The following is a 27,903-nucleotide window of genomic DNA, read 5'->3' on the forward strand; positions in this document are numbered from 1 at the left end:
ACGGGTGGATTAATGCAATGGAATGACAGATAAGGATAGTAAGGGGGAAAGATGGGGGATGGATGGATGAAATAAATTTATTACGACGTCAGTGGATGATGCAAGAATCAAATATCAACATGCACATGCATTTGTTTGGGCTTTTTTTCTTTTTATTATGTATGAGTGTGAGTGTGTCAGAGTGTGTGTGTGAGTGAGAGAGGATGGGGTGAAGGAAAAAGGGATTGTGATCAATAGACTACAAATAAAGAACGAACAAGAAGAGGCGAATAAGGGGGGCTTGTACTGAATGGGAGGTGAGAAAAAGAAAGAATGTGTGTGTGCGTGTAGTAGATTTAATGTCCATAGTACGAAGAGCCCGATTGAGGGGGGTAACCTTGTGACGTGGGTGGATAACCCGAATAATAGGATTGTGATGGAGGATAGCCTTGTGTGTATGGTTGCTGTTGTTGATAAAAGTCGCCTTGTGGTGTAGGTGGATATCCAGCACCAGGATGACCACCATACATCGAAGGAGGGTATCCGCCAGCAGCAGCAGCAGCAGCAGGGTTCGAGTATGCTGGTTGTGCATTCATCATCGATGGGGTCGTCATCATAGATCCATTGTTGTATGTGTATGATGGTTGTTGCATACCAGCACCAGCATGAAGTGATACTTGGCTACCAGCTGGATCAGTCAAAGCATAAGGGTTGGGAGGAACAAGACCAGCAGTGGGAGGTGGCATCATTTGGGATGGTGGATAATCCACTGGTTGTGGTTGGGGTGTTGCACCATACGAATCAGAAGCATCGAATGCAGAGGTAAACACAAAAGTCTTATCACGAATGATACATTCAATCTTGATTTCCGTCAAACCAAAATACATGCGAATCGTCATGTTGACCTTTTCACCATTTCGCACACCTTCAAGGGTTGGCATACGAATAGGGAAGTGGCCCACCTTTTGTACAAGTGCATGTGTTGTAAGACGTGGAGGAGGTCCTTCACCATCAAATGCGAATAAATCTGCAATGAACAAAAAAAGTTAGTCTCTTTTCTTCTCTTTCCCTTGCATGAAGCAGGTTACTTACCAGAATCTGTGTCGTTCGGATAACTAATAACAAAGTTCTTGGAAACGCACTCATCCACTTTGATTGTTTGTCCCTTTTGCACGTAAACACTGAAGCGCTGACGACAATAAGTTTTCCCATCAACACCGACCACCGAGTATTCTGGAGGATCAAGTTCCTTGTTGAACAACATGCGAGTCTCAACACCATAAGTTCTTCGAGAAACACGCTCAGTGACGATTTGTGGATTGAGACCAAAGTAAACAGCACCACGAACAACAGCCAATTCACCACGAGGAGGGACACCAATCATACCAACTCGGTTGGCAAAGGCTTCTTCAACACGGCGGAAAAGATAGTTTGATTGACCAAAACCACCCACCAAGAAGATGGCTTCCAAGTTTGGAGATTGAACAAGCTGGCCTTCGATCAATTGCAATACTTGGTCAATAACAGGCTCAAACACTTGATCTCGCAACTCGTTGGCAGGAAGACACAATGAACCGTTCTCAAGACCAATGCTTTCATCTGTCAAATCACCCAATCCCATGGAAGCTGGCAACTCCAAAAAGTGATCTTCGTAACCATCAAACTCAGGCTATTTTTCCCATGATAAGTCATCCCATGATTGAAATGGATAGTACAGCAGCTCATTTACCTTGATAACATTCACAAATGCATCCATAATGTGTTCCATTGCCGAGTCATTGATGCTGCCAAAATGATAAAATTTGTTCTTGATGTATTCACGCATACGCAGATCCAGGAATCCAGAACCACAAGAGCCACCATGACCATTTGTCACTTCCTTCAATGTACGTCTATTCAACATCCATGTCAGAGGATCATGTTTGTAGTAGTAGTAATCATCAATTGTACCTTCCACCAGGTTGCTGATCAATTTCAAAGACAATCAAATCAACGGTACCTAAAATGATCATACCACGTGAGACAACTTTTCAATTGATAAAGAGGATCCAGTTGACATACCACCACCAGCATCACAAATCATGAAGCGTTGGCCATGAACCAAGTTGAATTGTTCAGATTTCTTTTCACAATACAATGCTGCGGCTTCGGGCTCAGAGATCAGCATGAGACGTTCGGGATGGTCACCTCGTTGTACAAGACCAGCACGGATAGCAGCCTCACGCATAGCAGCCTTGGCACGATCACTCCACATGGCTGGGACTGTAAGACACTATGTATATGGCATAGGTGGTATCAGTTGAATGGAACATTCTCCACTATCCAAAGACTCTCTTTTTCCTCCCCGATCATCATCATGAAGGATAGAAGATACTCACATAACGGAATTTGCTTTGATCATAATTGCCGGCAAAACCTTTGAGTAACTCGTTGCACACGTGCTGGTGGAATGCGCCCATATAATCAGCAATGACATCAATCACATTCAAGTTGTTGGGAAGGGCCTCTTGTTGCAAATGTTCATCGAGGTATAGCTTAAACTTGGATAACAACAAAAAGTCGACACTGTTGGGCTTCATCGCTTGTCGTCGTGCACCATGACCCCAATCCACCAACTGTGTTGATCCCTTCCGATATAATGACAATGTAGGCGTCTAAAATAGAAATTGTTGGATCATAAGGCTACGTTGCCAAGGAGAGTGTGTGTTCAAAGATTTACCTTGGGATACACGTGGTTGTTTTGCTTGGGCCTAGATACAAAACGATACGTCAGTTGACGAACACCCTAACACCCTTTGAATACTGCTTACCACTTGACAATGTCGATCACTTCTTCATTTTGAGCGAATGCGTAACAACAGCCCGAGAACGTGGTACCTTATTTTTTGTAAAGGCGACAGATTAGCAAGGCTGGCTGGACAAGCAAAAGTGTGCAATGACAACGCTCACCAAAGTCGATGCCGACAATGACGGGATAATCGGCGTAGTTGAATCCGGAAGATGAGGGCTCCATGTAGCTGTTGACGGGGAATAAAGGTTGTTGCGTGTTGCGTCTAAGCAAGGGAGAGGAAGAAAGTAATGATATGAGCGGCGAAAAGTATGAGAAATGAAGCCCACTGGTTCTTGGTCTAGAGTACTACTGTAAATAAGCAGTGACCCAAAAATAGCTCGCTCACCCAGCCCTTTCTCTTTTCTACACCGTTCTTCTGTTTGATACCATAGGTTTCTCGCTATTTTAGTTGATTTTTGTACCTTTATATGATCCTTGCTAAATAGCAACCAATAAGAAACAATGCCACCCTCCTTCTTCATGTCGTTGCATTTGACAGCACTCTCCAAGTTTAGTGCAGAGATAATTATCGATTGGGTTGCTGAGTGTTTTTATCCCCGCAACAATAAGTTATTAGTCGAGCGAGATCGACGTTGCAGCGTTCTGCCCTTGCACATGTTGTGTGTGAGTGAGTGTGAGTGTGTAGTTCGGTAGCCTTGGATCGTGATTCTTTTTGGTTGGCATTGAAACCATCATTTGTTTCACATCAAAGCCCTATCTTTGGATGCGGTAGCTGAAAGTACACACACATTTGATCCGCACTATGATTCCTTTTACCCCTTGTTCCTAGTCAGAAAGTGCTTCGTTGGAATATACCGCACCATCATGCTCCTACTCTTTATGGGTCCCTGTTCCATTGCAATGGCTATGAGCACAATCCACCTGTCCAAAGCTTTCCTGATGCCTTTATAATTAAACAAAGTGGCATCCTGCTCCACAAGAAACATGTACCGTTTTGGTATCCTCCAAAACAAAGCTCGTTAACACATTCATATGGATGCATGAGTCTCAATAAAATTCTTTATTAGATTTAGGCATAAAATGTCATAACATTTCGACAAAGATTGCGGGTGCGTATCATCACTGTGCCACCAAAACTTGGTTGTCGATCATAAATAACAACCACAAAAAGGCCATACAATGCTATGAGTGATAGGCGAAGAGTAATGAATCTGGTTTGAACACCCATGTAGACAATAAAGGTCGCAGCAGCGATCTCGTCATTGTCGGAGCTTTTTTCATCTTGCTTTGATGATAGTAATCTGCCAGGTCTCATTCGGTGTTGATAGAACGTGTGATGGCATTGTATTCCGTTGATCAAAGCTATTGGCCATAATTGCATGTTATCCAATTACACTCATTCTTGGACCACCACCACCCCTCCTCACCCATAAAACAACGGTACTTGATTATATCGTATGATCTTTGAAATACTGCATCTTGCTAGATCACTACTATACTGCAATGCCTTTTTTGTGGCAGTAGAGGCACCCCAAGCTCCTGTATCCCTTTCAATCGATACTAAACACACACAATAGAAGGCACCATCGTTATCACTTATACAACGTTCTTGTTCGCTATATACATGAGCAGAGTGCAATGGTTGTCATGGCAGCCGCTTTCAAATGATCTCTCAAAGGTAGAAACCTGGATACAGTCATAAGGCACGAATCGACAATAGTGATGATTGACAGCTTTTGACATGTATTCTCGATAATCCTTTTTAGCAAAGATAACTCAATAGATGACACAAGACCACTCCTTTTCCAAATCATAGCATACACAAGTAGAAGCATCGAACCCTATTAGCCCTGTTGCATTCCAATCCACTTCAAAGATGACGTTTTCGTTGCTGCAAATGAAAAAGGCTTGTTTATTATCTAACCCCATCAAGATGAGGCCTCACGCTATATGCATTTGATAAAACAAATTTAAGCCTTCTATATTGACAACAAAAAAGACAATGATTAGACCTCATGATACCACACATCTCATCTCCATCAACCAACCTTGGCAAAGCGGAAGCGTGGGGGAGGAGCACGGTTGCGACGATCGACAACAGAGCGGACACGAACAACACGAGCGTGAATGGCGCAAGAAACGCAGTAGTGAAGCTTGACGTAAAGCTTAGGAATGGTGTATTCTACACACGCAAGGTCTTAGTAACCATGCAAGCAGTGGAATTGAGTAGTGCGAATTTGGGCTTACCCTCATAGACTGAGGCCTCCTGAAGATCACGGACGGCAGCAGCCTCGACCATGTTGCGAACATTGAAACGCTTGATAGCCTTATCCTATTGTTATCGAATACAACTTCTCATTCAGTCCCTGTCGCCCTTGTGCCATTCAATAGTGGGTAATGTTGTTACCTTGGGGACACAGCGGGAGCAGTTGATGCAGCGAACAAACTTGTTGTGGCCGCGACCGTGCTTGTTACGTCCGTTGTTTCTTCTCTTGCAGGTCTAAATGGATAGCAGGATAATCAGAAAAAAAGTGTCTTGAATAAAGAAACAACCATCCAACGTTTTATCCATGATGCATATTGACGTTTGGATGGATATTTAATGGATGGATGGCTGCTTGTATCAATGGATGGATGCCTGAACGTACCATGATGAACAAAGGAGGAGCAATTGGATAGCGGCAAGGCTGGCTTCTTTGGGCACTCTGAGCGGAGCCATTGAGTGACTGTCGTGTACCCCCTCTGGCTAGGCAACACAAGCCATGCCGCTCAAACCCAACCCAACAACCTATTTAAGAGTCAGGCAGATGGTACTGTAGCACACACACACACACACCTACATCCATATTCTTCACATGTCCTTCAGCACGACCACCGATATATAAGAACGAGTGATAAATGAAAGCCTTCCTTAGCTTAGTATATGGATCATGACTTGCATGTATACACTACTTTACAAATGCATAAGCACGTGCCACCCAAAGATACATCACTACCATCAAAATCAATCCATCCGTGAGAGTGGATTTTGCTTGTTGATCAATTGCCACATACAATGCATATCCGCTTATCCACACCCTTACGGCTAGTGCCCCGATCCTGTACAAGATGAACTTTGCATTCTGCTCCTTCTTTTTTCCTCTTTTCCCCCCTTCTTTTTGTTTTCAATACATACATGAGCTCAAATCCGATCACTACGTTTGGGACACAAGATCCATACAACGAGATCATTCACCGTATGTGTTGCGTTATCATGTTCGCCTTCAACTATGTTGTGCTCAAATGGATTGTTGTTTTGTGGCGTTATTAGGGGTTGTGACAAACCTATTCTCGTTCGACACTACCAAGCAGGAAACGATCTTGAACCACTACTACTTTGATAAAGCCTCGTTTGAGTCCCCACTTCTTTCCACCGAGGGAGTTGAAAGTATACGCCGGTAAACTTATGCGTGAGCGGATATATAACATAGGTATCTGAACAACTCACGTCAACTCACAACACACACACACGCGTCCATCCTTAGAGTGCTACTCGTATGGAAAGCTTTGAATAGCAAAGAGCCACGGGTCGATAAGATTTGCTTTGACGGTCAAAGAACGTGCACGGTGTTCCTCACACAGACGCTATGTCCACGAATGATACCCTTCTCCCTCTTCCAAATGGAATTACCAGTGATGGTGACTTTGACATTTGAAGACGTGCCTGAGGATCGTGATTTAATCAGGGTAATACGTCATGAAGAACATTGGACAGCTCAGGGTAAGTAGAATTGGATGATGATGATGATGACACAACGATGGTAAAAATGATGCTCATGTATGATTTAATAAACAAAGGAATAATCCAAGCGATGCCTGGGATAGCACATTGTTGGTATGATCGATTGATACGTGCCACAGTGGGGCATCTACTAGCTACAGCAGGAGGAATGCTACATTCGGCAAATGAGACAGCACTTTTGTTATCGAAGCGAGGGCGTGAGATTGAACATGGTTGTAAACTATTGGAACAATCCCGAAAGCTTAATCCTGTAACGATTGCTACTGCCACTGCCACCAATGCTGCTGCTGACTCGTCGGCGGAAAGTTCTGCAGCTACCACTGACGTCGACATGGAGATGCTGGTACCAGCTAAAATGTAAAATGTAGTTTCTTCTTTCCCCCCCCCATCTCCCTTTCCCACAGCTCTTTCTCTCTTTCTTTCATTCTTTATACTTTGTAATAATAACAATGGATCCATTCGCACTTGTGCTCCAGTTCCTTTGTCTCTGGGGCATCTTGTATGCAGTGGTGTTTGCAGCAAAGTTTTATTGTACGACAAAGGCAAGAACGAAGTTGACGTCTTTCAGGCACGAGCCCTCTTTATTGTTAACACACACTGGCAACAGGAATCAGGACGACGTAGAAAGAGCTCAACAAACGATGGCATCCTGCCCACATTTTCAACCGAAGAAGCAGCCGATCAGTGGTCAATCAGCTTGTTCCAGATCAAGTACACGACTCAAAAGTGCAACAATCTCTTTCAACGCCTTGCCCATGCTGCACCTCGTTTCTGGCAGATTTGGTTCTCGATTGGTACGATCGTGGCTCTTGCTGTTATGGCAGTGGGACTCGTGGTTATTGCTTATGCAGCTTGGCGGATCATTGCTGTTCTTTGGTATGCGCTCAGGCCCACTACTACCACCGACACATCCAATGCAATGATATCTTCACCGAATCGATTCGCAAAACGTGCGTTTGAACAAGATGTCAACAACGATGTTGCCATGGTTGATGATGGTGGTGGTGATAATGGGGGACAAGTATTTCAACCAATGGTAAGTTCCTTTAATCTGGTTCGGTACGGGTGCTGCGTATGTGTCACACACACACACACACATGGAAAACTCACATTCTTTTCCACCCTAGATCCCCGGAATTACGGTTCCATTATCACACCTTGGATATTACTTGTTGGCATTACTCGTATGTGGTGTATTTCATGAGGCAGGACATGCAATTGCATCTTATTGGTATGTTGTATGCTTATACGAATGGATCCATATTCATGATTTCATGCTTAGTCAACGCGTACGCATCAAGAGTGCTGGTGTATTCATGTACTATATTTATCCTGGTGCCTTTGTCAATATCCCAGATCAAGCCCTTTCTCTTTTATCTCCTTTCAATCAGCTCAAGATCATTTGCGCAGGCGTATGGCATAACATCGTATTGTATTTATGGGTGCTCTTCTTCTTATCAGGCGGTCTAAAGCTGTGTCTGCTACTTGTTGGATGGCAATCTTTGGAAGGATTGGGAGGTGTCAGTGTTGTCAGCGTACGACATGATTCGCCTTTGGTCTATCATCTGCCGACATCTTCGATTGTATACCAGTTGAATGACTTTGTATTGGACGATAACATTGCAAGTTGGAATAACTATTTACTTGACAGCGAGCAACGACATGAACCCCAACAAGGCTTCTGTGCATCAAATACAACACGTTCCAATGACACAACATGTTGCGATATCGATGACGATTATCCATTTGGTCGATCATCCAACACATCCATCTCATGTTTCCGGGATTTCCATCCTACTACTTCCGAGGTAATTTATGCGTAGAACAGAGGGACAAGCAAAGAACCCTATCATTGATTTCCAATCCTTTATAGCCTGAATGGACATTATGTTTACCCACTACGCAAGTATTGGTATCACAGGATGCCAAACGTTGTTCCTCGAATGCAGATTGTCAATCAACCGACCAATGCGTTACGCCTCACACACCTTCGACTCGAGGACAATTTGTTCGCGTATACATCAAGTCATCCCCATCGAATATCGAAAACAGTGGCGCATTTGTATTTGAAGGAGAATTGGTGGATATTTGGGAGAGTGGCAAGTATCATGAGCGGATAAAGGGAAAAAAAGACAGTGGGCTAACTTGCCATGGAAAATCATAGTCAAAGTTGGCATCCTTCATCCTCGCTTTTGGTTTCTCCCTGTTTGGATACCCCACACTGTTGAGCTATTCCTTAGGTAAGACAAAAGGATAACGGCATGATCAAGGTTTTCTCATTGTGGCGCCTCAACCCTTAGATACATTTCATCATTCACGCTCGCTTTGGCACTCTTGAATATCTTGCCTGCTTTTCAATTGGATGGCGAGTTTGCTCTTGGCCAACTACTTGCGTTGGTGACACGACATGGTCCACAAAGCCCACTTTCAACCGGACACACTACGCCCTCACAGCATTATACCCGTCGTATTGTCAAAGTGACTTCAGCCGTGGTGGGATTCGTTATCATTGGTAGCATTCTGCTTGGTGTGGCACAACAATGAGTTATGTATATATATACGATAGAGAGAGCATTGTAACCATACATACAAAGAACAACTGTAAATGAAAGAAAACATATACCTCATTCTCCCTTAATTGATCCCATATTGCTCTTTGTTCAGCCCCTGCAGGTTATGCCATCCATGCACCAATAAGGACATGCCATATCTTGCATGATGACAATCTATCACTAAACCCCCTTTTTTCCTATCTTAATGAGTGGCCACACTTGCTCTCTTTCTCTCTCTTTCTCTCTCTCTCTTCATCCGGGAACTATGAATGTATTTCGTTTACTTGCCGATTTGATGCATTTAGCATCCATCTTTATACTTTTGCTCAAGATCCAAAATTCCAAGTCATGCGTCGGTAAATATGAGGTTCACTTTTACTGCCCACTCCGTGCTGACATGTTGTATGTAGGCATTTCCTTCAAGACACAAATGCTGTATACCATCGTCTTCATGACACGTTACCTGGACCTCACATTTCACTTCATCTCATTGTACAATACCTGCATGAAGATATTTTTTATTGCATCATCGGTGTATATCTTGTACTTGATGCGAGTCAAGTACAAGGCAAGCTATGACCCTGGATTGGATACTTTTCGCTTTGAATACCTTTTGGGATTCGCCATGCTTTTGGGAGTTGCTTTTTCATATGACTATACGCCTGTGGAGGTAAAAGGATCATTGAAGTCTATCAAAAGTGCAAGTTGGATTGATCATGCGTGATGTGTCCATAGGTGTTGTGGTCGTTTTCAATTTGGCTCGAGTCGGTGGCCATTATGCCTCAGCTCTATATGCTACAACAAACGGGTGAAGCCGAAACCATTACGACGCATTACCTCTTTGCATTGGGAGCATACCGTGCATTGTACCTGGTCAATTGGGTCTATCGTTACGTGATGGAAGGGCACACGGATTGGATTGCTTGGGTAGCAGGTCTCATCCAAACAGCACTCTACAGCGACTTTTTCTACTTGTATTATACAAAGTATGTGAGGGGAGAAAAGAACGTTTTGATTTTTATTGACATGACATTTTTTCATTAGGGTGCTTCACGGCAAGAAGCTTGAGTTGGCAGGAGGGTAAGTTGTGTAATGATCATACGGGGGAGGAGGAGATAAAATGTCTCACGAGTTAACATTTGCATAAAGGATGGTTTGAGTGTGGTTTTCTCCGATGGGTGAAACATGACAGCCAAAATTGCGTGAACAAGGAAAAAAGCCCTGCTATATTAGCTTGTAGGAAAAAAACGCCGTAGAGCAATCTATCATTTTCCTCTCATTGTTTCTCTGAATAGCAAACAGAACACAAAAGAAAAAACCCAAACCATTTGTTGCTATTGATTGCATTGTTTGATTTTATTATTCCTTTTCCCCCAATTTGATAACCATGGCCAAACCACAGGATGTACATCCATTGAGCAATGAATCGATCAGTATAACTACATCAGAGACACCACAACCTGATCCAACGTTTCCACCCTATCACCATGACGACGATGAAGCTGCTGAAGCACGCGACACCATATCGGATGACATTCCAAGTATGTTGCCACTGCCAACCAATCGAGGACGACGAGTATCTGTGAGTGCGGAATCCATTCAACCCTCCTTACACAAGACGCAGCAAGAGTATGTGGTACATCCAAAGAGTGATCAACAACGAGAACGCATCAAGGACGCTATCTGCAACAATTTTCTGTTTCGCAACTTGGATGACGACCAGCATCGGACCGTGGTGGATGCTATGGCTGAGAAACGGGTCAAGAGTGGTGAACAAGTGATTGAACAAGGAGCCCAAGGCGATTACTATTACGTTGTTGAGCAAGGCACCTTTGATTGCTTAATCAATGGTAACAAGGTGACGAGCTATGGTCCTGGTGGCAGCTTTGGCGAGTTGGCTCTCATGTATAATGCACCACGTGCAGCTACCATTGTTGCCACGTCTGACGGTGTCCTATGGGCACTGGATCGCATCACATTCCGTTCCATTCTGATGGATAGCACTGCTCGTAAACGTCGCATGTATGAACAGTTTCTCGAGGAGGTTCCAATTCTCAAATCGCTCAAGACGTACGAAAGACACAAGATTGCCGACGCACTTGAACCGGTGCAATTCGATGATAAAGAAGTTGTCATGCATGAAGGCGATGTCGGTCAAAACTTTTATTTGATAGAGGATGGTGAAGCCGTCTTTTACAAGAAGGATGAAGATAATCAGTTGCGTGAAGTAAATCGGTTGGGTAAAGGTAAGTGTGTATTGAAAAAAGAGATGATGAAAAATCTCATCGTGTGTTTCCTAGGCGACTACTTTGGTGAATTGGCACTCCTTCACGACAATCCCCGAGCAGCTACTGTTGTTGCCCATGGTCGTTTAAAATGTGTCACCCTTGACAAGAGCGCGTTTACTCGTCTACTAGGCCCTGTCATGGATATCTTGAAACGCAATTCCGAAAATTATCATGCCATCCTCAAAGAAGTTCATAGCAATGACCAGCAATCATAAGGCATCATTATCCTAGTAGCATGTCACCAACAACACATACATACATCTCCTCTTTCTCGTTTCTTTATATAAAGTTGATCCTAATAATTCAATGCATTACTTGTCATGGCCAAAAGCTTTCCTATTTTGGTTCCAGAATCTACATAATCGTATGCACAGATTCTTCCAAATATCACCATCACGCCCAAAGATGCATGTTTATTTTATCTCATACATCCATGTATGCTGCTGAATCATATGCAGCCCCACCACCATGTGTGGAACAAAGTAATAAGGGCAAGGTTTATTGAGATTCTACCCGAGTCGATGTATACGATCCTATGACAACCATTGACTTGATCCATCAAGCCTACGCAAACAGCCACGCTTTTGTTGCGTATTCAAATAGGACCGAGGATCACCTTTTTGAGTTCCTGAGAGGGTAGTACATGCTCTTGTGTGGGATTTGGGATTGTGTGTGGACCTGTGGGTTATCCAGCATGTGGTCAATTACATCGCAGCAGCTCTGACATGCCTGCCGTCTAATTGAAAAGACCCTAATCGTTTGATCAGTATAGCATCGAGTAGTAAATTAAGATTGAAATCTTATTTTGCTGCTCGTGCGTGAATGGAGGTATCTTGTCTTGGTGATACTATGTCACTTGAGGTTTATGTAGACCATGTTTATTGACAACAAGATTAGCCATGATGGGGAAGGGAATGTTTTACAAGCGACAACATGATGTCGTTTATCGGGTATAGTGAGCAGCAGAGGATGCTAGCATGTCTGAGGAAGATGCAGCATTCCAAGCGTGAAAGCCAACGACTTGGGGTTGTGGAGCAGGTGGTGGTGGTGGTAATTGTTTTTCAGGATCATTAAATGGGTTCATAGCCGCCGTACCTGCTGCTGCTGCTGCTGATGTACCTGCTCCAGTCATTGGCATAGTAGAAGCAGCTGCTTGTGATGGTGGTGGTGGCATCGATGATGATGTTTGTGGCAAATCTGTGGATGCCTTTGCAATTGGTTTCTTCCGTAGACATAGGAAAAAGATCCCACCGAGAATAGCAATACCAACCAATCCACCGATAATTCCACCTGCAATGGCACCAGGGCTACTACTATGACCACTACCAGCACTACCACTATTATCTATTTGTGCTGCAGGATCAAAAGTATGGGATGGCAAGGTTGATGTTGTAGATGCAACATGCTCAATAGTGGATGAAGTTACAGCATTAGGTGGAGCTGGTGCTGGCACTGGTGCCGATGATGGAGCAATAGGTGTAGAAGGTGGTGGTGATGAAGGACTTGCTGGTGCGCTGGGTTGTTGATCGATTGGGATGGGAGATGAATCAATAGGTGCTGTTGGATCTATTTGTTGTTTGCTTCCATGTAAGATGCAGGTTTGCTATGGATCATCGTGGCACTTGCCTTCGTTGTCACTCGGGTCATCCGAGTCATTAGGGCTATCTTCACCAGTGGGATCACCACTGAAAGCATCATCACCTGTAGGATCACTTTCGTCTTCCTCCTCAGACCCAACGTCCGTCACTAATCAAAGCCAGCATCTATTAATTGCATTGCGTTGATAGGAGACGAAGGAGGGGAATTGTGTGTATATACGTACCTTGTTGTACGGTGGATAGCGTCATCCATGAAAGTATTACAAGTATAGCTAGTGGTATCATTGTATGCAAGGTGCACGAGAAGAAGAAAAAAAGTGGTGGGAGAGAAGAAAAGGAGCAATCAATGTCCAAATACAAGAAATTGATCTTCTTATTTTGCCCTCTGCATGGGACAACAACAATTCCTATACCTTTTTTCGTCTATCCCATCATTTCTCCTCTTTCCACTCTTGGGCGTTCCCTTAGATGTGACACCACATGTTTGTAACAATTATGCATCTCTCTGCAACAGCTTTTATTTTTTCTTTTCATCGACGACGGCATGATCCAGATTTGCATTGGCCCTTTAAGGATGTTGGTTAAATGTCACATGACAACAAAAGCATGACGCCCAGCAAACACTACATACTAAAGGGCGATGGGTAATCTCCAATCATGTATAGGATGATTATCACGAGATATTGGATTGTGGCCTTCACTATATGTTTACATGAATAAACCCCTTTGAATATCCTTCCCCTGAGCCCGCTATTGGATCCAGGGGGAAGAGTGAATAAAACTAAACCCAATCGGTTTCCGCAACAACAACATGGTACACTCCACCAATCCCTTTTCCCTTTTTGTTTTTTAAAACCCTTCAATGTCGATCAAAAGATGCCTTTTCCAATTATGTACTGTCATCGTCGGTATATGGACTTGCAATTGTAAGGAAAATGCTATGGAAGGAAGGCTATCAATTGGGCTGTGATGTGGCAAAACAAAAAGTGTTACACAGGTGCGCCTCTGCTGCTGGCACAAAAGATGAAGTATGCTGCCAAGGCAATTCCCGTGATCATCTTTCGATAGATTCCATGTCGCTGTTTATTCTTTCTCATAATCGTTGTTGTCCAGCAATGAGACTTAGCTGCCACCTGCATGTGTGTATGTGTATGTGTATGTGCACACGTATATGCAGCGGTGTTGCTATCATCTCTTTCTCTTCACTGAATCAACCCGCATGATTTCCATGTGTGGGAAACCAGGTAAGGTTTTGGTTTTTAATAGGTCGTCGAGAATAAACAAAGCTTACGCACCACTCACTCACACTCATCCTCCCCATTGATTTGGATATACTTACCCATACGACGAAAATGGTGGCCACGATCAACTTGACCTTATCATTGCATCATTTGATTAGGATCAAGAGGCGCTATTCCCCTAATTGTAATTCAAGCATCTGCGCCACGAACACAAGAAAGATCTTTTTTGTAGACTGCGCCTTGTGATATCGCATGGGTTAAGCCCATCAATGATTACATTCAGTCGGAGGATGTACGAAAAAAGGCTACTTTCTGATCCAAAAGTAACAATAGATGCAGCCCGCTCTTTGCATATCATAGCAGTTGACACATTGCTGCTCTTTTATTTCCACTTTGTTGCTTTGGTGAATGATCGATGATATAACAAAATCAAATGCCCTGATGATTACCATCGACGATGTGTCATTGTCCTTTGACAAACGAGAGGGCTCGGCAAAGGCGGTGCTTGTGTATGTGTTGCCATGGGATAAAAATAGAGGGAAAAGAACAAGGCATCGGATGACGAGACCCGGCCAAGGCTTGTGTGTGTAACCTAAGCTACACCGGCTACGGAACGGACCTCTGGATAATGATATAAAAACGAGCGACGTGTTGTAATCCATTTCTCTTTTTTTTTCCTTGGTTCCTCAACTCTTTTACAAACAACAACATACAACCATGATCAACAAGTGCTGCTGTTGCTTTCCTTTGAGGTAATTCCTCAACATTCACCGAGGCAATGACGATCAGTTCGTGTTGACACGACTTTTTCTCTTGTGCAGGATTGGTGTTTTCATCATCGCTTTGTTCTCTTTTGTACGTTACACACTCGACTCGACTTTCCACGAACAACACCATCTTACTTTTTCCCATCTTTTAGCTTGCCAGCACTGCTTCTCTCGTTTGGTTGATCATCAATCGAAATCGTACGTTTATAATACACCCACAAAACACACGTTTACAATGATCGAACGACTCATAACGATGAATGAATGACACGATATAGAAATCCAAGGATATGAAGGCTACTCATATTTCAACATGGACGCAGTCTTTTACGTCGGCATTGGCCTCGCATCACTTAACATTGCTGCTGGCTTGTTTGGATTGATTGGCACAACGGCAGTACGTATATACGGAAATAGCTTTGTGTGTACGCGCCACAAAGGAAGTAGGCTGATTGAACCTTTCTTTGTATAGCAAAAAAGAGGCTTGGTTGGCATCTTTCAATTTGTGTATTGGATCATGGCCATTTTGACACTCGTGGTTACTGTTGCTACGTGGATCTTTTTGCTTGTCCGCCGATCCGATATTGAAGCTGGTTGCCAAGAAGGCATTGAGCAAATGGAATCGAGTGGATACACAACATTGGGATCAGAAATAGCAGACATGTGTTCTCGTGGAATGCAAGGTTTGCTGATCGGCGGTGGTGTAGGTGTCTTTATTGGCAACATCATCTCGGTAAGTGATGGATCAATGATATAGGTAATACAATCGGATGATCGGAAGACTGATGTATGAATGTAATACCATAGCTTTACTTTGCTTGTGTCGTATCAGCCTATGCTTCCCGTCTCAAGCGAAGCAACCAACACCTCCCCTTGCGCGACCTCGAAGACTTTCCCCAGCCTGCTTACAAGACTGCATACTAAAGCAGATACGTCCCATTGTGTGTATATTCCATTCCTTTTGTATTTTTTCATCTCCTTCTTCTGTCACTATATCCCTCTCACTACTTTGATCGCTAACCCCCATCCTATCATCCTTTTATTTGCATAGCCACCCCCATACAGTCTATAGTCCCTCTTCTTCTTCCTCCTCTCCCTATTTGTGTATAAAAAAAAGAAATACCTAAAGATTGAGGCTTTGCCACAATACGAGTGATACAGGGTGATGATATTTCTGGCACAAGCCTTGCCTCTTTAAGAGAGCACACACACATCTAAGCCTAACACAAATCGGATTGTTTTGCATTTGAAAGCGTTGTGTATGCGTGTGTGTGAATGCATGATCCTTTTGGGATGATGCCTTAGAGCAAAAGTGAAGTAGGCGACAATGGGAAGGTATGGCATGTGGTTGACTTTAGTGCATGATGCAGCATTAGCAGCAACAGCTGAAACACATGATGATACGGGTTGCTCAAGTGTGGAGAAAGCCAAGCCGAATTCCAAGATCTGTTCCCAAATAAAAAATAATTCCAAGATGGTGGTGCAATGGATCATATTCGGATTTGATTCTTCTCTGCTAATGTTATATTACTTCTGTGAGACATGTGGATCCAAGAAACGTACAACTTTGGGAGTCTGGGGCAAGGTGGTACAAAGAAATTGCACGGTGATCATGAGGAGGCAAAAAGAGGAACAATGGGTTTCAAGTGTCTCATTTCCCATTACAACCCAACAACGACATCGGATGTTACATGTTCAAGGGGAATCTCGAGTTTAATGATACGAGGAATCATTATGAATCATTCGAGAATGAAAAGTACTGATGACGAATCACATTGCAGTAAAGAATCGGGTACTCCTGCCTTTGTAGTGGGAGTACAAGTCAAGTTTATCCGATAACGTATCAGGAAGATATTGCCTGGCAAGAATAGTAGTCATGGCAACGGGGTGATAGAGTTGCGTAGTTAATTGATTGTTGTTGCCATGGTAATTGTTGCATTCTATTAATGGTATCTCATATATCATTTGGATGTAAATGTATCCTTTGATCAACTTTTGGGAGGAAAATGAAAGAGAAAGAGAAGAGCAAAAAAAGCTCATCTTGTCTCACATCTTTGTTGTGTTGGTGTGCGTGTACAGACACACGCTAAAGTACCCCACTTTTTTATGCCAGTTGTGTGCTGTCAATTCAACCACTGGTGATTGAGTTAGGGTGGCACCAAGCTGGCAAGCATGGCGGAGCCGTCGATAAAAGTGTGTGTGTTTCGCACCATTGCGTGTGTGGAGTGCTGTCTTTTCCCATCCTGTTTCCCGCTCATACCAGCTGGTATCGCCCTTTGCCTTTACCACACCACTTTTTATTATAATGGATCCCTTCACAATGGAATCAGCACTCACTGACCAAGTGCAACTCGATCTCTTGCATCACACTCGCCACGCCATTGCCCATCTCATTGAACTCTTCCCTGCTGAATTTGGGTGGGAGCGTCTCATTCCAGCCGATGCACGAACACTACCCCAAGTACCGGAAAAGCTGGGTCAGCTGTATCAAGAGGTAGAAGAGTATTGTAGCTCTTTGGCTGTCAAGTTTGACCATGATTGGGTAAGGAGACACACACACTTTTGAGTCTTTATTATCCATTTCTCACGGGTTTAATGTGTGCGTGTGCGTGTGTGGATATCAGCATTGGTCACTCATGTGGCGACAACAACTCTCGTTAAAGACGCTTGCTGACAGATACGGAAAAGATTACGTGATAGGCGCATGTCATCCCCGAATACGCAAGTTTGTGGCCCAAATCTACATCGAAGAGCTTGACCCGTTTATGCAATGGTTTCCTTGGTCCTGGTTCTCTGATATGCAATTCATCGGTGCTGGTGGTTTCTCGGCTGTCTATGCTGCTACCATATCCCCACCCTATGAGCTTGAATCCACTCGTGTTGCTCTCAAGGTGATTGATGACAAATTACTCAACGAGGTGAGCCATCTTTGTACTTTTCTCCTTTCCCCAGAATCTCTTTCTCTCTCTCTCGTTTATCATGTGGTCTTAATCTAACCTTGGAAGGTGGTTTCCCTTTATTTTTCTTTGCTTGTGGTGGGGTGGCTGCTGGTTGCTCTAGATTGTAGTGCAATCAAAGGTGTTCCTACCAGTGCTCTTTCAAGGCTTGACCGTATGTGACAGCACCGACGACTTGATGATGGTCATGAAAATAAGCAATGATGGCAACCTGGAGGATCATATGCAACATTTGCCACTGGGCGATCTGGATCTCAAAACGATTACGGGTACCATCTTACGTTTGGCAGCCAACTTATCTGATTTGCACAAGATTGGCATGTGCCATCGCAACATTCATCCACGCAACGTTGTCTGTACCGACAATGATTACTTCCTCGTCGACTATCGATTTGCCACACCTGCACACGAATCGTCTCAAGTCATTGCTATGACACGTGCCGTATATGGACGTCTACCTTACATTGCACCTGAGATACGTCAAGGAAGATGCACTGAGAAATCTGATATCTTCAGCTTGGGAGTCATTATTTGGCAATTGGTGAGCAAAGTGATTTTTCCATCACCCGAAGTACTATTGGCAGAAGGAGGGATCGACGACGTGTATCGCATTGAACCAGTACCAGGGGTCCCTGAGTGGTATGAAAAGCTATACATCGCTTGTATGGAGCCACAACCAGAGAACAGACCAGATACTGCCGAGATTTGTCAAGCGCTGCAACCCATTCATGATAGCTTGGCTTATTCAGTGCCATTGGATTCAAAGGTGACAGAGTATATCGTGGCGAGAAGAGCGGAAGCGGCGGCTCATACAAGGACTTGCACTAAACTCAAAGGAATTGTCCCATCAAATACAACATCGCGTTTGTATACATTGGCCCATCTTCCATCTACGACAGCAATGCTCGCACCAATGCCTTTTACCCATCGTCGTTTTTCCGCGGTCTGGTCCTATTAATTGACATCCACATCATAACATACACCCTCACGCACTCAACACTCTTATCATGCACATTGACGCATTTTACATATTAATACATCTCATACCCTTTGCTTATAATACAAACAACGCACACACATCAGCGCATACTTGTAGTAGTAATTGTAGTTCTTTAGTAGTTCAATCCTGAAATCAAACAATCACATTGTACATCCGTAATGAGCTCTACCATTTATGGTTGGTGTGTGTGGAGATGCAGCTTGATTTTCTCGTATCACAACAAGGTACCGTGATCCAATAATCTCAATGGGACTTTTCGTTGACAATGGACATAAACTGCTACTTGAACATGTGATCGCATTGGTTCCCGTCATAAAGGGAGGGTGGGGTGTGAATTGATTCTAATACAAAATCCTATGCAATGGTACGCTGTAAATCCAAACTCAAACGACGCTGCATGAATTTTTCGTTTCCGCTCATTGCTTCACACTGCCTTTTACCATTTTCCTCCTCCCTCAGGTATTCGAGAAGCCATCTCCCACCCCATTATTCGGCTTGCACTACGTCTACCAATGAAGGTGCCAACGACAAGTTTTCTGAAGTGAATGCTCACACAAACATCATCGAGCAACATCTTCTAGTAGCACAGCAGGCGATTTGTATAAAGATGGATGTCATTGTTGATGATGGATATAGATCTCAGATCCTGATGTATGTGTACAGGCGGTGGTACCCATTGCGTATCAGCTCATCGCAATTCCCAATAACTATATTACCACACTCTCCTCCTTTTATGATCACAGAAATACCCATGCCCAACATGCGCATATAAAGAAAGTATCTCTTCCTTCCATCATATCACTCTTTGATAACTGATACCTTCAAATCCCCAAGTTAATGTGTGTAGCATGGTAGATTGGCCTCTTTGTATGAGGATCCTCAGCTCTTTCATTATAATCCAAAGGTTGACAGGTTCCACAAAGTAGCAGCCATGGAGAGGGTATAAAGCACAATCATCGAATGCACCGAACTTTCAGTATGACAGCATCAAACACAACGATCAAGTTGACAATTGTTGCATAAGACCCAAGACTCTTCCAATGCGTTGTATATATCCATTCCTTCAATCCCATGTACCAAACCAATATCCATATCCATGTTCATATCCATAGGAAGTCGTATGTATTGATACCAAGTTGCTACACGTAAATAAAGCTGCTTCTATTCAATGGGTATCTGTTGTTCACGTAAAAAAGACTGTAAGGCAAGTTGCTGCAAGTAAAGAACGCTGTTTTGAGACAATGGACCAAAGACCTTGATAATAGCAACTGGTGGAAGGAATGCTGCTATGGTAGTCGTGGCAGAGGAGTATGCAAGAGCGTGTGTTGTAGTAGAGTGACAAGGTTGCGAATGCTGTTTGAGACAATGGAGTAAGAACATCGCAATAGCAACTGCTGGAACAAAGTCTGCACGTTTGATTGTAGTCGAGGATTGTACAAGAGCAGGTGAAGTGTCAAGAAACGCGGGTGATGTAATGGGCTGTACACGCCATGGACTTGCCATTCAGTCGAAGTGTTTCGGATCAAGGCTGTTATAGGATTGACATGATGGGATGAAGCAAGGCAATCGTTCGCAGGTGGTAGTTGTATACTTGAATGGGCCAACAGTTGAGAATGGGAGGAAGAGGCGAGAGGTGGGGAGTGGAAGAAGTGGAAATTAAATAGGTCGGACACCTCTTGTATAAATGCATGAACCCTGTACATCAATCCTTGATATTGAGATTTCCCCTTTCGAACCTGAAACTTTCACACAAGGTGGTATTGGTCATGCTGATCATGTTGATCTAAAAAAGACCTCATGTTTCATTTGAAAATTTGGAATGGGAGGGTACAATGTGGGTTTACTATGTAAATCGGAAATGGAGGACAGCGCCGATTCATGATTTATCGAAATAGTATGTACTACTTTGTGATTCCACATTTCGAACATGAAACTTTGTCAGAAGGTTCGCTAGGAGATGCTGATCAACTTCATTCATTTAAAATCTGCAGACTTCATTGTAAAGATTTAAAATGCGGGGAGGTCCAAATGGCGGATGACACGAACAAAAGAGCGGACGGCCTACCGCCCCGAAGTTGCCCACCTCCAACTTGAAAATTGGTCAGCAGGGTGCTCTCGAGCATGCTGATCAATATTTTCTAATAAAGATCTCACGCTTCATTTGAAAATGTGGAATGGGAGCATCCACAAGTTTGAAAGACGGAGACATTCGCAGGGTCTGTCTTTCAAGAATTTTCGTGTTTGCTGTTCCAGCGTAGCTCAGTCAAACCGGCTCGGATCAAGCAACTTGAATGATGGAAATGATGGGCTGGAGCAGGAGAATCTTTCACATGTAATGGATTTTGCAACAACGCTGATTGTGAGGAAATGGCTGATAACGCGCAATATATGGACTACTGTGGATAGCCATAAAGTATAATCCATCAATCCTTCCATTCATGCAAGATAGCTGTGTTACACAAACACGTCCCTCTGTATCTTTTGCTCTGCCAAGGTCCACCTACTTGACAATGAACAAAGACCACTCTTCATATAGCATCACGCTTACAAACATAAACGTGCCTGTATCTCCGAACTTTACAATGAAACGTGGGGTTTTTATTAGAGCAATGGGCTCGGCTTGGCCAACAGCACCTTGTGTGAAAGTTTCACGTTCAATGTCGCAAACAGCCCAAAAAATATTTTTTTGGTCGTCGTCATCGAAGAGGTTGAGCCCCGGATCCAGTTGGCTGGTAGCGACATTGCGAAATCTGGGATTGCCCACGATGAACTTCATACTTTGACACAAGATTCCTTTGACCCCGACGAGCACGTTGATCTATTAAAGAACCCACGTTTGATTGTAAAGTTCGGGGATACAGGCACCTTTATGTTTGTAAGCGTGATGCTATATGAAGAGTGGTCTTTGTTCATTGTCAAGTAGGTGGACCTTGGCAGAGCAAAAGATACAGAGGGACGTGTTTGTGTAACTCAGCTACGTTTGCATGAATGAAAGGGTCAATGTATAATTACTTATGGATCATCTAGGAACAGGCATGCATTGCTAGCTAACGGCCACTTTTATCCAACCATCATTGTTGCGAGATCCACTGCATGGGAATGATGCCCCTGCTCTAGACATTCATTTCCATGATTAAAGTAGGTTGATCCGAGCTGATTTGACTGAGCTGCGGTCAAAGAGAGATTACATCACTCTGGACATAGAGCACGCTCGATGTAGCTCAACCGATGTAATCTTGTGTGAGCGTAACTCAACCAAATCAGCTCGGATCAACCTACTTTAATCATGGAAATGAATGTCCAGAGCAGGAGCATCGTCCACCTACAATAGAATGCACAAAAGTTGGGAATGCACAAAAGTGGCTATTAGCTGCCAATGTATGACATAAAAGTGAGGGTAGCGTACCTATCATGCATTGTCCCTGAAGTCCTGACTTTTTAGCTGAGTTACCCAAAGAGGTCCTTCTGCATCTTTGGCTCTCCAGAGTCTAGCTACTTGGCAATGAACAAAGACCACTTCTCATATAGCATCACGCTTACAAACATAAAGGTGCCTGTATCTCCGAACTTTACAATCAAACGTGGGATCTTTGATAGAACAATGTGCTCGGCTTGATCAACAGCACCTTGGGTACCAGTCTCACGATCAAGCTTGCCAATCCCAGATTTCGCAAATGTCGCCACCAGCCAAATGGAATCGAGGGTCGACCTCTTGAAACTTTTTCGATGACGCCCAAAAATATTTTTTGGCTGGTAGCGACATTAGGCGAATCTGGCATTGCCCACTTCGATCGTGAAACTGGCACACATGATCCTTTCGACCCCGGCGAGACTCTTTGTTCTATTAAAGACCCCATGTTTGATTGTAAAGTTTAGAGATACAGGTACCTTTATGTTTTACATAAGCTGTGAGCGTGATGCTATATGAAAAGAGGTCTTTGTTCACTGTAAAGTAGCTAGAGCCTACTAGAACCAAAGGTGCAGAAGCACTTGTTTGTGTCACCGAACCCTGGAGGACGCGACTTAAAAGGGTCGATCCTATTGGTGGAGAGTGCATAAGGATGCTTTGCCCTATACGCCTATAGTAAGGTCCGCCTATGATAGCTCGTATGGAACGGCTCTCTCTTGTACAAGGTTGCATAAGATAGTGTGAGTTGAAATTGGGATAGGTAAGCATGGTATGTCATGTATTCGTGCCCGATTGTATCACAGCTCACTCTTTCTTGAGCATAATGAATTAAGCTTACAATGAACCAACCTTCTGTAGCAAGCATTTGTTTATTCATCACTCTCGAATTTATTATCTTGCAATACAATCATTTGAGGATCTCCCCTGCTTTTCATCTATCCGTACGTGTACTTTGAAACATCAGCGAATGCAGTATGTAGTATTGTGACAAAAGAACGAAGCATCTTAGTACGATTAAATGATCCAATCTCATTTCCCGCCTTCAAATTTCTATTCCCCCCTTCGATCCGGAAGCCAACCAAGTGATCCACATCTTTCAATCAATGCACAAGTCGAAGAATAGGACATGATAGTATAGATGTTTATAAAGCAAATACGATAAAGGAAGAGCATACTTGAAGAGGGTGGGGTGAATCATATAGAGGCAACAGGGATCATTGTGTCATTGTGTTCTTGGTTGCTGCCGTCATAAACATCCTTCATCCATGATTGTCAAATAGCTGCTGCATGCCTTGACTTGAGCCTTCCAATATCATCCGTGGCTGTAAAACACCCTTCAGCAAAGTCATAATCCTCTCGTCGATTCCATATAATCCATCATCATCCTCATCCTCAGCCGTATCCACGTGATATGATCCATCGTTTCTGCTGACGACGCAACAAGTAACCAAAGCAACATTCCAAGGTTCCCCATCACTGCACTTGATTGCATCCATCCATCACCATAACCATTGTAAGTCCAATAAGAAAGAGCCTCTGTGATTGTTGCTGATACGCTTCCTTTTCCATCCGACTGTTGGTCATTTTCATTGCAGCAACCAGGTGAAGATTGCTAGTATTGCGGTGGATTTGATAGGTGATATGGCATCCCATCTACTGGAATCCGTATGTATCGAAGCAAGTTGCTGCAAGTAGCTTGAGACAATAGAGTAAAGACCTTGCTAATAGCAACTGCTGCTACGTTTGATCGTGGACAGAGAGGCGTGCAAGAGAGCTTGTGTTGTAGTAGAGTGACAAGGCTGTGAATACTGTTCGAGACCATGGAGTAACGACATCGCTGAAAGCAATTGCTGGGACGAAGGCTGCTACGTTTGATTGTGGTAGAGAAGCGTACAAGAGCGTGCGTTGTGTCAAGAGACGCGTGTGTTGTAGTGGGGTGCAGTACGCCATGAGCTTGCTTGCCAATCGACCAAAGACAATCGGATCAAGAGAGTTGTAGGATTGACATGATGGGCTGAAGCAGGATAATCCTTTGCAGGTGATAGTTGTATACTTGAATGGGGCAACAGTTGAGAATGGGAGGAAGAGGGAAGAAGCCGGGTGAGGAAGAAGTGGAAATTAAATAGGCCACACACAACCTACAAATTCATGAACACTGTACATAAATCCTTAATGCTGAGATTACCCCTCTCGAACCTGAAACTTTGACACAAGATGCATTCATACACGCTTATCAACGTTATTCTCATAAAGACCCCATGCTTCATTATTAAAGCTTATGAGTGAAACGAGCAATCCGGGACCCTGGTCTATCCTTTTAGACAACCAATTATCCAACATGCGAGAATTGCTTTCCAATTTTGAATCATTGTCATGTCATCTCTTCCATGCCATATCTACAACGTTGGGAACCCCCGACTCATGACAGTAAAACAAATGCAGCATGAATTCATTACCATCTACTAGTAATTTCAAGTCCAAAGTCGGGGCCAGAAGCATTTGTTGTCAGCTCGAAGCGGTCAAAAGATTGACCGATGTAATAGGTTGTTCCCATGGATACGGTTACAGGGTCATCAAAGAGATTCATTACCTTGGCGTGATTGAATGAGTACACCAACCAATTTAAGGTTCAATCGTACACAAAGGGGTACAATCTTATCGACAGCAATGGTAAGCTGCATATAGGAGGCTCTACGCTTCTTTGTTTTGAATCCCATGATAATGTACCTTTTCATGCTGGCGATACTAACACCGATACCCAATTCTTTTTCATTGTTCCTGCAGGTCATCATTATACGACAAAAGCTAAAAATAAGCAGCATACAAAATTGATATTCCGCCGATACTCATATGCAATCTCCAAGAACCACCCAATTGGATAATGCAATGGGTGCACGGAGGACAATAAACACGGATCAACTCCACTGCTTGCGTGTCCCATGCGGCGTTACACCGTTAAGAAAACCCAGCAGCAGCTAGCATCGTCTGGATAAACCTTGCGAGCCCAGAATACGGGTCGAAATCTTGATATGGTGGTGAGCGGTAATGATTGAGCTTTAATTGCCTTGTGTGGGAAATCTCATCACGACACACAATCATCGTGGATTTATCCATGTGGGGAGCGTACGGCATATAAAGATGGCGAATGGTGATACGGTGATGTCTAATAATGTTGCAACCATATCATCGTGTAATGGATGTTTGATTTGTGCCACGACCCGTTTCTTGTGTGTCGATCGATTCTTTGTAAATACACACTTTCACATGATTGCAATCGTTGCTGCATTCAATGATACATGCAGCGAATTGCAAATACCGAGGATTCTTATTTGCGGAGAGAAATACAGTGACCGGATTTCCAACTCATTGTTATTGTCTCTATACTGCTGGCTTTTACGATTACATTTAAAGTGCATGGCCGTTCCACCAAACGTAAATTGTTAAAGGCTTAGCATGTACTCGCGGCTCTTTGTGGTTTCTTTCTCTTCCTTTTGTTCAAATTGTCCCCCCTCCCATATCCGTTCCCTTACAACTTTAAGCAGCTCGCTATAATATCTTGATAGACAATGACCCATTTGAGGTGAGAAACACCCTATCAACATGCAATCGGCCATTCACTAATATACTTTCGCTTTCCCGCTACAGTGATTTCTCCTATGTCCGTATGTGTGTTGGTCACTTGCGAAACATGTAAAACCACATCTCCTAACCTTTCACTACCTCGCATAATCTTAGAGCGATGTTGCCTGGAAGTCTACATCACAGCATACCTGATACATAATATATGGCGACATGATCGATTCCAGTGCCTAAGACCCTCCAAATTGCTTGCAGGCGAGCTCAAGAGTATTATTACCTATCTAATGTTTCTCATGATGGTACTACAGGCGTCATGGGGTATGCATGTAGTGTTAGCACTCGACCTTTGTATCGTTTCACTCATACATGGATGCTATTAGATATAATTTCAACATGGATCAAGTATAGAGAAGGATTCATGCCACTGCCCAATGGCGACATCATTGCCAAGCCGTTTGCCTATTGGGATGAATATCACCAGAATTTCATTCAACCCATCGATTACGTGCAATGCATTTCGTTTGCATTGCAAACAGGCGTGTTCTTTTTGTTACAATGCTTTTGGCATTATTTATCCAATAGCGTGGCGCGTCGATCGTTTATGGGTTCTTGGGAATTTCGATTCTATATTGTATGGGCTGTATGCAGCATGGCTATGTTTCCCATCCTCCAATGGCGGTTCAATGAAGATCAATACAAGAGCGAGGCCGTGCCACAATTGGCTTATGGTTTGGAAGGTAACAAAAGACATCGCATCATAGGATCGTCTTTTTATTAACACACTATTGCATACTCATCCACAGTGCTCATCACGGCTGTGCTTGGTGTTCGCTCACATTTCCGATTCACGCGCATTCTTAATGCTACACGTGAACGCAAGATCGTGCATCGACTTGAATACTTTCGTGACATGAATGTGATGTTGACCATTATCCTTTTCATCTATGGCACGTGCCTGGTAATTTTATGCGTGGATGGCTTAACAGCTGAGAAGCCTATCAACTCGCACAAATTTGGAACCGATTTGCTGATCGTCAATTGCAACATTTGCATCATCTTTTTATGGATTGCCTTTGTATGTGCTATGAATGGGGGATTGTGGGTATGCCATCATGAGACTCACGCTATGTCATGTTTTAGATATCCATCTTCCATCCTCGTCGTACCTATACCAAGGATGCTACCTCTCAACTTGCAACGGATGAAGAAGAAATGGTATCAAGAAATGGAAGAGTGACCAAGTTTGTCATGCAAAATGCAACCAAACGATACAACGACAGCAGCCAAGAACCCGCCGGTACAGCTTCTGAGTATCGTATGCCATCCTACTATATCAATCCCGAATCAAATCCTCCTCAAAGCAGCGTACATGATCCAATGCCCGACCACCATTACCGTGCATGATAAAAAAAAGCTCTTCCTGTCAACGTATAAAAACGCCGTTACACAAACCATTGCGTTGGGCTCTCCCACTGCATACATGCAGCCCAATTTCTTTATTGTGAGACAAGCCTTCTTATGGATATCATATGGTGCATGTTGTTATCTATACGGAAGGTGGGAATAATGAGAAAGAGAGAGGGAGGGAGTCATGGAATGGAGTACTGCTGGTGGGGGTGGCGTGATGAAATTTTCGGATTTGGCATCCTTTGGAAGGTGGACCAAACGACGTCATTTGGCATACACACTCTAATAAATAGGTGTAGGTGGTTGCTAATAAACAAACAGACTTACTTTGTAAGGAGCGTGTGTCAACTGGGGAGGAGATTGATATGTTCATATGACCTCAGTGCACCAATGAGAGCTCTGTACCAAGGGTTGATCATTTTCAAGACTCTATTCTCACACACACACAGCATCACCAGCTATTGAAAGGAATGTGCATAAGCTTTCGTTTCTTTCTATATATATGCCTACGACTCCTTAGTACAAGGAAAGATGTGCGTATTGTGTTGCTGCAT

At 43.5% G+C, this 27,903-nt stretch overlaps 11 protein-coding genes across 11 annotated transcripts; 7 read left to right on the forward strand and 4 right to left on the reverse strand.

The window, feature by feature from the left end:
* Positions 1–335: 335 nt before the first annotated feature.
* On the reverse strand, positions 336–2,992 carry O0I10_007031 (uncharacterized protein; the record flags this gene model as incomplete). The annotated part of the gene is made up of 9 exons (XM_058487051.1): positions 336–1,006; positions 1,072–1,648; positions 1,709–1,871; positions 1,930–1,978; positions 2,041–2,251; positions 2,358–2,633; positions 2,699–2,729; positions 2,790–2,856; positions 2,929–2,992. The coding sequence occupies 9 exons, from the start codon at positions 2,990–2,992 to the stop codon at positions 336–338; spliced, it is 2,109 nt and encodes a 702-aa protein (XP_058342128.1).
* Positions 2,993–4,809: 1,817 nt separating this feature from the next.
* Positions 4,810–5,421, reverse strand: O0I10_007032 (40S ribosomal protein S26-A; the record flags this gene model as incomplete). Its single annotated transcript, XM_058487052.1, has 4 exons — positions 4,810–4,952; positions 5,018–5,102; positions 5,178–5,270; positions 5,419–5,421. 4 exons carry the CDS (start codon positions 5,419–5,421, stop codon positions 4,810–4,812), a joined length of 324 nt encoding a protein of 107 aa, XP_058342129.1.
* A 524-nt stretch (positions 5,422–5,945) lies between these two features.
* On the forward strand, positions 5,946–6,912 carry O0I10_007033 (uncharacterized protein; the record flags this gene model as incomplete). Its single annotated transcript, XM_058487053.1, has 4 exons — positions 5,946–6,006; positions 6,081–6,207; positions 6,295–6,530; positions 6,608–6,912. 4 exons carry the CDS (start codon positions 5,946–5,948, stop codon positions 6,910–6,912), a joined length of 729 nt encoding a protein of 242 aa, XP_058342130.1.
* Positions 6,913–7,000: 88 nt separating this feature from the next.
* O0I10_007034 (uncharacterized protein) lies at positions 7,001–9,095 on the forward strand (the record flags this gene model as incomplete). Its single annotated transcript, XM_058487054.1, has 7 exons — positions 7,001–7,093; positions 7,159–7,587; positions 7,679–7,782; positions 7,834–8,359; positions 8,425–8,650; positions 8,716–8,791; positions 8,852–9,095. The coding sequence occupies 7 exons, from the start codon at positions 7,001–7,003 to the stop codon at positions 9,093–9,095; spliced, it is 1,698 nt and encodes a 565-aa protein (XP_058342131.1).
* Positions 9,096–9,368: 273 nt separating this feature from the next.
* O0I10_007035 (uncharacterized protein) lies at positions 9,369–10,187 on the forward strand (the record flags this gene model as incomplete). Its single annotated transcript, XM_058487055.1, has 4 exons — positions 9,369–9,459; positions 9,514–9,773; positions 9,839–10,089; positions 10,148–10,187. 4 exons carry the CDS (start codon positions 9,369–9,371, stop codon positions 10,185–10,187), a joined length of 642 nt encoding a protein of 213 aa, XP_058342132.1.
* A 303-nt stretch (positions 10,188–10,490) lies between these two features.
* On the forward strand, positions 10,491–11,606 carry O0I10_007036 (uncharacterized protein; the record flags this gene model as incomplete). Its single annotated transcript, XM_058487056.1, has 2 exons — positions 10,491–11,349; positions 11,404–11,606. The coding sequence occupies 2 exons, from the start codon at positions 10,491–10,493 to the stop codon at positions 11,604–11,606; spliced, it is 1,062 nt and encodes a 353-aa protein (XP_058342133.1).
* A 728-nt stretch (positions 11,607–12,334) lies between these two features.
* O0I10_007037 (uncharacterized protein) lies at positions 12,335–13,274 on the reverse strand (the record flags this gene model as incomplete). Its single annotated transcript, XM_058487057.1, has 3 exons — positions 12,335–12,957; positions 13,018–13,137; positions 13,214–13,274. The coding sequence occupies 3 exons, from the start codon at positions 13,272–13,274 to the stop codon at positions 12,335–12,337; spliced, it is 804 nt and encodes a 267-aa protein (XP_058342134.1).
* A 1,673-nt stretch (positions 13,275–14,947) lies between these two features.
* Positions 14,948–15,921, forward strand: O0I10_007038 (uncharacterized protein; the record flags this gene model as incomplete). Its single annotated transcript, XM_058487058.1, has 6 exons — positions 14,948–14,982; positions 15,052–15,085; positions 15,150–15,195; positions 15,276–15,394; positions 15,470–15,730; positions 15,805–15,921. 6 exons carry the CDS (start codon positions 14,948–14,950, stop codon positions 15,919–15,921), a joined length of 612 nt encoding a protein of 203 aa, XP_058342135.1.
* Positions 15,922–17,302: 1,381 nt separating this feature from the next.
* O0I10_007039 (uncharacterized protein) lies at positions 17,303–18,912 on the forward strand (the record flags this gene model as incomplete). The annotated part of the gene is made up of 3 exons (XM_058487059.1): positions 17,303–17,539; positions 17,622–17,915; positions 18,058–18,912. The coding sequence occupies 3 exons, from the start codon at positions 17,303–17,305 to the stop codon at positions 18,910–18,912; spliced, it is 1,386 nt and encodes a 461-aa protein (XP_058342136.1).
* A 1,203-nt stretch (positions 18,913–20,115) lies between these two features.
* O0I10_007040 (uncharacterized protein) lies at positions 20,116–20,457 on the reverse strand (the record flags this gene model as incomplete). Its single annotated transcript, XM_058487060.1, has 1 exon — positions 20,116–20,457. The coding sequence occupies one exon, from the start codon at positions 20,455–20,457 to the stop codon at positions 20,116–20,118; it is 342 nt and encodes a 113-aa protein (XP_058342137.1).
* Positions 20,458–26,235: 5,778 nt separating this feature from the next.
* O0I10_007041 (uncharacterized protein) lies at positions 26,236–27,346 on the forward strand (the record flags this gene model as incomplete). The annotated part of the gene is made up of 4 exons (XM_058487061.1): positions 26,236–26,260; positions 26,323–26,679; positions 26,746–27,017; positions 27,083–27,346. 4 exons carry the CDS (start codon positions 26,236–26,238, stop codon positions 27,344–27,346), a joined length of 918 nt encoding a protein of 305 aa, XP_058342138.1.
* Positions 27,347–27,903: the final 557 nt, after the last annotated feature.

This window comes from Lichtheimia ornata, assembly GCF_029851405.1.
Source record: "Lichtheimia ornata isolate CBS 291.66 chromosome Unknown scaffold00033, whole genome shotgun sequence".
NCBI lineage: Eukaryota > Fungi > Mucoromycota > Mucoromycetes > Mucorales > Lichtheimiaceae > Lichtheimia > Lichtheimia ornata.